The 11,500-nt window shown below is 33.0% G+C and overlaps 1 protein-coding gene across 2 annotated transcripts in view; it reads left to right on the forward strand.

Moving 5' to 3' along the window:
- The window catches only part of LOC129804086 (AF4/FMR2 family member lilli-like), a 30,558-nt gene extending 22,506 nt beyond the window's left edge, over positions 1-8,052 (forward strand). For both annotated transcript variants that reach the window (XM_055851119.1, XM_055851120.1), the window contains exons 8-10: positions 2,519-2,659; positions 2,753-3,646; positions 7,616-8,052. In XM_055851119.1, the coding sequence (XP_055707094.1) occupies positions 2,519-2,659; positions 2,753-3,646; positions 7,616-7,690 (1,110 nt within the window). In that variant the 3' untranslated portion in view covers positions 7,691-8,052. The remainder of the gene's footprint in view (positions 1-2,518; positions 2,660-2,752; positions 3,647-7,615) is intronic.
- The last annotated feature ends 3,448 nt before the right edge of the window (positions 8,053-11,500 follow it).

An 11,500-nucleotide genomic window follows, 5' to 3' on the forward strand; every position in this document is an offset into this window, starting at 1 on the left:
TTATTATTATTATTATTATTACTAATCCAATCACAAAAATAGGGTCACCCCTCTGCTCTTATCTGCTCTAATTTCTTATCAATCACAATTTATTAGAAAAAAAAACTTTGAATGGGATTATTAAGGATAAATGAGGCGCTCGGAGCAAAAAAAAACTCTAAATCGTATGCATTTCCCTATTAAAATAACGTTTTTTTTTGCTCTGAGCTCCTCAAATGACCTATTGGGTTCTTAAAATGCAATAAAATTACTCGCTTTTTAAGATTTTGAGACCTTCGGAAACTGGGCTAAACCTTTAGTCTGAAAACCGTTTAATGGTCTCAACGGTCACCGGACGTAAATCCGCTAGGCATCTACATATTGGGCATTTTATAACCCAATGTTACTTACTTACTTACTTATTTAACCGGTGCTACAACCAATTACTCGTCTTGGCCTGACTCAGGACCCGTCGCCACTCGAGCCTGTTACGCACCACTGTTCTCCAATTCCGCACCTCTAATGAGCTGACGTCCTGGTCCAGAGAACCCTTCTAGATAGGGTTGGGTGAGGGTCTGACAACCTTTTCCCGTAAAAACAATATTGTTGAAAGAGACAAAATCCAATGTTAGCACTAAAAAATATCAGAGTGTCGCAGACTTAATTTGATGGCTTATGTTCTGGCTGCGTGTGAGACTTTATTAGCCAATTTGGGGCCTTAACACTAAACCTACACTGAGAAAGAAACGGGGGTGCGATTAACTTTTTTTCCTCATACTGTTAACAATTTTTGGGTGTAAAAATATATCAAAATTTTTAATGTTAATTTTACATCTTTTTAAGGGTAAAATTACCTCGGAAAAGGGTTACTTTAACCCCTAATACACCTTAAAAGCATAATATTTACACCGATTTCGGATCAATAGTGCAGGGTACACTGAGGAAAAAAAGGGGGTGCGATTAACTTTTTTTCCTCGAAATTTTAGCACTTTTTAGGTGTAAAATATATCAACATTTTTTAATGTTAATTTTACGCCTTTTTAAGTGTAAAATTAACATGAAAAAGGGTAACTTTAACCCCTAATACACCTAAAAGGGTAATATTTACACCGATATCGGATCAAAATTCAAGGTAAATTAACATTTCTGGAATGTTATTTTAACTTTTTCGGATTTCTCTCAGTGTACTGACCGTTTTCGGTCGTTTTTTCCTCGAGCGCTCGGTCAAATGACAGACCGCGGTAGGGTAGGATACTCAACAATTTTTGATTAGAAAAGAGGAAAAAAAAGATTTAGTGCAGAATCACATTGACAGTAAAATGCTTACCGTATTTCGTTAATTTACGCATCTCCATTGCAATTATTACGCAAATTTTCCATTACCGTATTACCTTATCTCATACTCGGTGGCACTAGGTGAAAATAATATAAGAAAATAGAAGAAATAAAACAAAAATTGCGATAAATGGTGAGCAAGAAAAACTGTACTTGTCTTACACTTTTTTTCGCTCACCGTTTATCGAATTTTTGTTTTATTTCTTCAATTTTCTTATATAATTTTTAGCTAGTGCCACCGAGTATGAGATAAGGTAATACGGTAATGGAAAATTTGCGTAAGAATTGCAATGAAAATGCGTAAATTAACGAAATACGTTGAGGCTACGGCGAGCATTTTATTGTCAATGTGATTTTGCTCTTACAATTGAACAATCATTTATGTTTATTTCAAAGTGGGGGATTAGAATTATTACATTGTCCCTATGTTGAGTTTGAGCAAAGGATTCAAAATTACAATGTTTTTTTTTTAAGTATCCACATTTCTTGCTTGCTTGAATCCCTCAAAGCCAGGGTAGTAAGCAAAGTTAACATAAATTCTTTATTTTATTTTTTGAAAACAAATATTAAACATTACAGTAGACTCTCTCTCAATCGGAAATATGGGGCAAAATGTCAACCGGTTTAGCGATAGAATTGAGCGTCAAAGCCTTTGTAAATTCCACAAAAAGCGCTCAATTATAAGGAATCACGATAACATAGGAAGAACTACAGCGAATTTGATCGAATTAGCTTCATAATTAAACGTGAAAATTGTCAACAAAATTTGTCGCCCGATTGAGTGAGAGTCTACTGTATTTACAAATTCTTAAATTTTTTATGTGTTTATTTAACAGGCGACCTTTTTTTCAAAAATCATATTTACTAAAAGGTCTCTGTATATTTAATAAAGTTTTTCCCTGTAGAATTGTTCAGCTATTCATGAAATATTTTATTCTGTCTCAGAATCCTTATCATAAAAGAAAAACAATTTTCACAGAAAAAAAGGACGCCCAGGCTCTACAAAAAAAAGAAAAACTCATCTCTCTACCTTTCAAATGTCTCACCCATTCACATTTCCACCGAAAACAGAGAAAGAGAGAGAGAGAAAGAGAGAAAAAAAGCATTTTAACAAAAGTCTATTGTTTGAGCTATACAATGGGTTCTATATTGATTTTTATATTAAAGCCCATCTCTCGTTCGTTTCACTTTGTTCTTCTCCTAGATTGGACAATTCATTGTGAATGTTCAGGACGAAATTACCCACGAATGGCCAAAATTGTGGCGAGTGGATGGGAAGAATTTGCTGGAGAAGTACGAACCGATCCTCAAAGCGGGAAAAATTGTCTACAGGAATGAATCTGTGGTTGGTTTTCTTTTCTCTTTTTTTTTTTGAGGGAAAAAATAGGCTTTTTTTGAGGATTAATTTATTTTATTTTTCTGGATTGTTTTTTATTAGTTTGCTGCTTTGCTACCAGAATCTTATAGGAATTACAGGCATGTAAGGGTTAGTATCCTGCAGAATCCACAAGACTTCCGGAAGCCACAGAATAATCTCGTGGAATGGGTGAGGAATGGAGTTCCGTCGCCGATTAAGCAGCAGCAACAGCAGCAGTCAGAGACACAGCCGACACAGTCAACGAGTCATCAGGGAGTCATTCGAGAGACTCCACAGCAGCCTCAGGCGGCACAGCAGCCTCAAACGGCACAGCAGCAGCCTCTGGTGGATTTGGGATCAGAAGTTCTAGCCACTCCACCTGTTCTGACTCCCTTCGAACGGTTGATGCAGGATAAATTGGTGTATCAGGAACATTTTGAGATCTACATCCAAACCTTGATATCTCAAGCTCTAGACCCGAACTTCCTCACGGAAATCATTCAGGAGAATGATGAGTACTTCCTGGGCAGTGTCAGGGCCATTGACAGTCTCGTGGATGGACTGAAGACGCGACTCCTGACAGCTAGGCCCATTTCTCGCAATTTCCATGCGGCCCTGGAGATGTGGCCACAATACGAAGTCATGCAATTGGGCACCAATTATCCGCCCCAAATGGCATGCACCAGCTGCCTGAGGGCAGTGGCTTCTGTGCACATCCGCTTTGCCGGACAATTCTACAATTCCGTCACAATGACAGCCAGGGAATTCCAAGGAGGCGCTACTTACGAGAGGGACTTTACGCTCTGTGGACAGTGTAATGAGAATCTGAGGCTGTATCACAGGATGAGCCATCAGAAGTACACGCTATTCATGGCGTGTACGCAGAAGGTGCAGGAGAGGAGTGCTCAAGATCCCACCAAGACCAGCACAACGATACTTAATGAGCTCCTGGCGGAGGATTCTTGGCTAGAAGAGGTGAGTTTATGCTAAAGCTCTCTTTCTTTTTTTTTTTTTTAATGTTCAAACAGAAAAACGAGGCAACCCAAGAACAATTTTTTCTCAATATAGTCTTATAGAATTCCCGAATCATGGCTTATAAGAAAGTCTCAAAGAACGATTTGCTTAAATAACGCTTTTGTAGACTACCTAAAATAGTCGTTGAGACCTTTATATATAAAAGTGGCGCACCATTAAGGGGCTCAAAGTGACTCTATAAGCATTACTGAGAAAGGAAACTGAAGAGTTCTATGAGACAATCTTTTAAAACATATATATATCTTCTGAGAGAATGGAGAGAATGCTTATACAATACTCTCAATTTAATATTATAAACGGATATGAACCTGTTATAAGACCATAATCAGAATAATTAGAAGAATCACAAAAATTTTTTTTTGCTTTTATACATATTCATCTAATTCTATTTTATCTAATTATGATTTTTTAATGTAATTTATCATGTTTAGGAAATTATTAGTTCACCATTACCGCCATTCCAGAGATACAAAGATGGTCGCTGTAGCTGTGCCGCGAACCCACGAAAATCCATATTGTCCCTGTAAATAATCAGCTCAGCTGAACGTGTCTTCTTTTTCTTTATTAGTATCCAATCGGTATATGAAGAAATGCCTTCAAACTTCGTCTCGACTGAATTTTACGCTTATTTGTAAATTTTAAAGACTGTTATGAGCATGCTACAACTCTTCAATAGATCCAGGTCAAATTTAAGGGGAAATCAGGGAAAGTTGTTGACATTTTGCGTGCAGCGTTTGGATTGCAAAGCATTTTTCACACAAATTCATTCAATAAGAGTAGATTTGCTGTATTGTGCTCATGTCTTAAGGTGAAAATGTGCTGTGGTATAGTGATAACGAGTGTATAATCAAGAAATAAAGAAATTACTAAGTTTTACAGCATCTTCTCAAAGAATGTCTAACATTTTTTGTCAGTGTTCAAAGATCTTCCTGAGCATCTTAATAGTGCGCCATTTTTACATATAAGGGTGACTGAGACTCATTCGGGAGTACAATAAGCGGTAGGGTCGGAGGAACGTCTGTTCGACAGGGAACCCCTATTGACACTTTTGTCAAAATGTTGAAAATTATTTAATGTATCTAGTAAAATATAAGTAATATAACGTTTTTTCTGTAATATACGTCTTATTATAAACAGAGATTTTCAAATTTCATATCCCAAATGGTACAGAGTAGGGTGTCAATAGGTGCTGACACGAGTTCTTAAAGTGTCAATAGACGTTCATTTCACCCTATTTAAGAAAAGCAGATTATCGTATTTTAAGAACGGTACAAGCCAAAATTAAGGAGAAAATACTTCTTGGACGCTCCCATGATGAAGGACAAACAAATAAAAAAATAATAATGGAACAAACTGATAAAAGTGGATTACTTTAATTTTTTTGTGGAAATCATGATATTGTTCACGTGGAAAAAAGTGTTAGTGTACTGAAAATCTAAGATTCTTCTATAGGGTGGAATAACCGGCTATCGCCATGTTTAGGAAAAAATTAAATTCATTTAATCATAACTTTTGAATCCTTGTTACAAGATAAGTCAAATTTGACACAAAGTTACTTAGATGTATTGGCTCTAGATACGTGAAAACAATAATCCTAGAACATAACGCTGGACTACTTAAAAAACTGATTTTTATTAATAATGCAAAAATAACCATTTCGTCGCCACTTTTTACCACTTTTCGCCAGTTTTGTAAAATTTATAACCACTTCTCGCCACCCACTTGAAAAGAACCACACTCGGTTATTTTAGGCAATGCTATGAAAAGAATACATTCACCATTTCTCTTTCCTTGTGATCACTTTATTATTACTCTCTTTAAATGATTTTTCTTCACTTTTATTTGAGAAATCAAATTATGGGGCTTTTGCAGAAAGTAAACAATGCAGATTTGACAACTGAGAATCTACGAAGTGAAGTTAGCGTCGCCTATTGAAAAGATATGGCGACAGGTGGTAAAATCAATTCCAGAATATTACCACTTCTCGCCATGCCTCATTTTTATACAAAAATAATATAAAATGAAATATTAAGTGACTAAATACAAATTTTATGTATTCCACAAGTGCAATTAAATATTCAATAGACAAATTATTTACCCAAATAGGTATTTTTGGCCTGATGAAAATTTGACGACACTTAGTACATTTGGTAAGAGATGTTGGATTCGATGCACTTCCTTAAAATATTGCTCTAAAAAGTGATCAAAATCGTGAATCCAAAACGAATAATTATTATTTTTCGATTCTATGCGTAGAAGCAGAAACAATACAAAAAAATTGCGACTCATTTATTTCATAAATTGCGAAAAATAGCGATTTCAATGTAAGTGGCGAGAAGTGGGGCACTGGCGAGAACTGGTGATTCCACCCTATAATATTATAATGGGTTAAAATAATTAAAAACGTATTGAGAAAAATAGATGTTCAAAGCTTGAGTTGTCCGAAGGTTAGCGCGCTTTCCCCTACAAACATAAATCAAAATATTAGGTCAAGTAAATTATCTTTAGGCATTTTAAGCTTTATTTTGTAGATAAAATTAACACAGTTAGGATTATCCTATTTAGATAAAATATGCGCTGTTTTGTTTAAACTGAATCAAATTTTGGCCAGCTTGCAATTTCGGACACTTCTTTGGTCCTCAAATTTCCATTAATTTTTAGGTTTTGCATACTCAAGAGATTATACAATGCCAAAAAATATCAAAAATATCGCTTCGACGAACGAGATGATGTGAAAAAGGCTTTAAAAGAATTCCTAAAGAACAAGGAACTATGAGAATCAAGGTGGCCGAAAAATAACCCAAAGCTATGTCTATATATTTTTATTCATTTTCAAATGTATTAAGAATGATTTGAAAGAAAACATAGATGGTTAATCATCTACAAGGCTCCAAGTAATACTCCTTAAAAAGAAATGACAAAAAATTCAATTTGTATTAAAAATAGGGTCAGTGTGCCAAATTTCGGCATAGTTGCATGCAAACACCAAAAAGTTAAGTTTTAAATGTAATAGTTTTCAATTCAAATTGAATTTTTTGTTTCTTCTCTCTAAGGAGTGTTGTTTGTTACCTTGTAGACAGTTTACCGTCCTTCTTTGTCTAAAATCATTCTTAATACATTTTAAAATGAATAAAAATCTAGACATAGCTTTGGTGGCAAATTTCGACCCTCTTCATTCTCATTTTTTACATCATTTCGTTCGTCGAAGCAATATTTTTGATATTTTTTAGCTTTTTATAATCTCTAGAGTAGGTATGCCAAAACAAAAAAAAGTCATGGAAATTTAAGGAACAAAAAAGTGCCCGAAATTACAAGTTGACCGAAATTTAGTACACTTAACCTATTACATTTTAATTTTAATTCAAATTACATTCAAAATTCAACGTATTTAGTATTAATATCTTCTAAAAAGAATAAATATTTTAGATAGAGATCATTACTCATTAAATACTGGAAGAAAATTCTGTATTTTGAATCAATTTACTTGTGGTGTCCAAAATTACCCTCAAAGTGTCCAAAATTGTAAGCTGTCCCAAATTTCTGGATATTTCATCAGTCCTAGATGTTTGTTTTAAATGCAAAACTTGCTTTTTTTACTTCAAGAATTTGATTCAAAATTATTGCAGACTCTTCTGATGTCAGATCTAAAGGTGTCTACACATTGGGAGCAATTTTCGTCAAAAATTGCGTTTTTGACAGAAATTTGACGTTTCCTCCTATAACGCTGCAGGGAATTTCCTTCAAAAAAGCAATTTTTGACAAAAATTGCTCCCAATGTGTAGAGGCCATAAGTCAAATTTGCATGCAGTACGATTTATTCACGTTAAGAATCTCATCTACAATAAGACGATCTAGCCTTACCACTGTCTTTCTTTTTGTGATATTGAATGTCCTGCTTTTTCCTTTCAGCTCTTCAAGAGCGTTCGACAGACATGGGTGGAACTTGAGCTACTCGTCGATCCTCAAAGTTCAGTGCGATTTTAGAGAAAAGTAAACAAGAAAAGTAAATGTAAAAGGGACACTCAAGAGCGTAAGTGATTTTTTAAGTTGTTCCTCATGAAATTTTCATTTAAGTTTTTTTTTTTCTAAATTTAGTGTTGAAAAGAATTTCAGATTTTGGTCAGAAGTTATAAAGAGAAAATGAAGTAAATTAAGTTTATGAAAAGAGAAAGTATATGTTGTATTTTAAGAAATGGTCACATAAAATGAAGAAAAAAATCTATTTGGAGAAAAAAATCGTATATGCTTTCTCACTTGTCTATGTATTTTTCTTTCTCATTAAAATACATGAATTTTGTTTTTTTTTTTAATATTACAATAAAATACACATTGTAAAATTTTAATAGGTTTTTTTCACTTGTCCAACTACATTCTTGACATTTGAAGCAAATTTTCTCGAAGCTAATAAAATTTGCATTTATTTTTTGTTTTTTTTTTTCTTTCAAAAATATAATTCAATGCAAGATAAATACAGAGAAACGAAAAGAAAAACACCAATCCTTTGAGCTCTTGATAATTTATACTTGCAATTACATTTCCAAATAAATTTAAAGACTAGTGGAATTATTAACTTTTTCTTTTTAAGTTTGTGCTAGATTTTCTTTTTAATAGTTTTTTTGATTTAGAGCTATTTCACTTTTTAAGGCATCACTAGGGGCAAACAATACATTTTTATTTCTTGCATAACTTCTTTAATACATTAAAAAACTGTCAGAATGAGAATTTCTGAGAATACTTTTTTTTTCAAATTTTGGAAAAATCATACTTTTCGTGCATTTGTTTCGGGAAAGTGTTTTTTTTTTAATTTGCCTTAAATAACACTATGCAACACGGTTTTTGTCTCAGAGGTCTCACTCGGTGCTTTTGATAGAGTCGAGTCTCCTGATTAAGAATATGGTTTTGGTTTTGCTCAATCACGTCACAATTTTTTTTTATTAATACTTTTATATTTTTTCTGCTTTGCCTTACATTATCCTTTATATCACAGGTTCTAGCGAACAGAATTTAAAAATTGTGGGTCCATTGGAAAGGTCATTAATTGTGCTTCAATTTTGAACATTACTAAAAACTTTGTAAAACCACTCCTTCAGGGTGTAAAATTGGAGTTTCTCTAAAAACTGCCAAAAAATGGTCTTTGAGTGAGGTTGTAAAAAATTGTATAAAATAAACTAAACAAAATATTAAAAATCCATTGACACCAGGCGATAGGCACCACTTAGGACTACAATTTTGTTCATAGAAGACATCGCGCTATAATCACTCTAAATGCCTCATTTGTTGGTTTTTATCATTTTCCAAAAATATGAAATACCTATTTTAGAGCAAATTCCCTAAAGATAACTGAGAAAATATCTTTTAAAACTTACTTGAAACATACCTAAATGTTGAGATTCTTCTTTAAATCGACCGGAGGACCATCAACATAATTTTCATTTCCATCCCCAATCAACATTCAGCCGCAAGAAGAAGCCCCTAAACTCTTTTTGGGATGCTCTTTTATGATAAGTAGAAAAAGTATCAGCTGACATTTCGCGAACATATTTCAATGACTTTAGATCGTACTTTCACTTAAAATTAACCTCTACTAGAAATAGTATTAGATGGATGGATATAAATAAAAAGAAACAAAAATTGTATTCTTAAAAGGTAAACTGAGAGCTTCGTATTTAGGGTTGATTTGGGATGGAAATGAAAATTATGTTGATGGTCCCCAGATCAATTTAAAGAAGAATCTCAACATTTAGGTATGTTTCACGTAAGTTTTAAAAGATATTTTCTCAGTTATCTTTAGGGAATTTGCTCTAAAATAGGTATTTCATATTTTTGGAAAATGACAATAACCAACAAATGAGGCATTTAGAGTGATCGGAGCGCGATGTCTTCTATGAACAAAATTGTAGTCTTGAGTGTTGCCTATCGCCTGGTGTCAATGGATTTTTAATATTTTGTTTAGTTTATTTTATACAAATTTTTAAAACCTCACTTTAAGACCATTTTTTCGGTAATTCTTAGAGAAACTCCAATTTTACACCCTGAAGGAGTGGTTTTACAAAGTTTTTTGTAATGTTCAAAATTGAAGCACAATTAATGACCTTTCCAATGGACCCACAATTTTTAAATTCTGTTCGCTAGAACCTGTGGTATAAAGGATAATGTAAGGCAAAGCAGAAAAAATATAAAAGTATTAATAAAAAAAAATTGTGACGTGATTGAGCAAAACCAAAACCATATTCTTAATCAGGAGACTCAACTCTATCAAACGTACCATGTGAGACCTCTGAGACAGAAAAAAGTTGTCAATTTGTTGCATAGTGTAATGCTTTTTTTAAATTCTTTTTAAGACAAAAAGAAATTTGAAAGAGAATTTTAAAAAGTCCCTCAATTTTTCTTTATTTTTTTTGGTCATGAAGGTTTCTCTTTTCTTCATTCAATTTCTACAAAATATTTTAGTTTAAAAGAAATATTATAAAAATATTTTTTGTTTGCTACAAAAGGTATGAATATAATATTTTTGTTGTAAAGGTAAATGCTAAGAAAATAGATAAAACATAAGAAAGACTATCTATTAAAATCTCCGTTATTTACCTGTGGGATTTCTTTCTTTAACCTTGTATCCGTGTATAGAGAATTTTAATAATAATACAAAGACTTTATCGCATTCACTATCCAACATTAGTGAGGCAGAAGCCAGGTACAGCATTTCTAAAAAAAAAGCAGCTGTATTTTGGTCAGAAAATAATCAAAAAAATATAGAAAAAATATAAAATTTAGCCTAGGATTTTATTACCATCGACAATGATTCTAGAATTGTTTTTTAAATTTTCTATTTATTGAAATTTAAATACAGCTCGCACTGGTTTCAATGCCTACACTGAAAGAAATCCGAAAAAGTTAAAATAACATTCCGGAAATGTTAATTTTACCCTGCAGTATTTATCCGAAATCGGTGTAAATATTACCTTTTTTAGGTGTATTAAGGGTTAAAGTTACCCTTTTCATGTTAATTTTACCCTCAAAAAGGTGTAAAATTAACATTAAAAAATGTTGATATATTTTTACACCTCAAAAGTTTTAAAGTTATGAGGAAAAAATGTTAATCGCACCCTCTTTTTTCTCAGTGTACTTAAATAAGGGTATTTTTATTCGAAATCTCCCTTTCGATATAAGGATCCCGCAGTTCGAAATGTCAATCTTTAAGTAGGCCTTTAACCCATTCGCATTTATCGCTAGAAACTAGATGATCTTGGACAAATTATTTGTGCTCAGTTTGTTGTCAAGGTTTTCCATCTCATAGCGAAATATACTCCGGGTCAGGGGCCCATCAAGCCTAATAAAAAGTGAAGATATTTTTCACTTTTCCTTGTAAAAATTTTGCAGCCGTTGCACCGCAACTTAAACAAATTTTCTCGTAGTTCTTGTATTATTTCGGCGAACATTATGAAATATGTATTTTTAGATAGCTTTTAACGCACGATTTCGAAATATATCAGACTGATAAGTCAATTCTCTTTAGGAAAAAACTTGCCAATACTCTTCAGTGAGCCTAAACACAAGTAGATTTTGATTCTCCAATAGTGTCTTGGATAAAAGGTAAATGGAACTCTATTTGAACAAAATGTCGTTGATGTTCGAAGAATTCAAATTCAATTTCGAATTTTCATATTAAATTTTCGAACAAGGTGTGGAAACTTTATCAAATATCACACTAAAAACCTTGCAAAAGAGTTGCTTAGTGATTATGGAGTGATTAAATACTGAGGCAAGAACAGTAAGCGTCGTTGTTCTGTTTTATTT

Source organism: Phlebotomus papatasi, chromosome 2 (genome assembly GCF_024763615.1).
Source record: "Phlebotomus papatasi isolate M1 chromosome 2, Ppap_2.1, whole genome shotgun sequence".
Taxonomy (NCBI): domain Eukaryota; kingdom Metazoa; phylum Arthropoda; class Insecta; order Diptera; family Psychodidae; genus Phlebotomus; species Phlebotomus papatasi.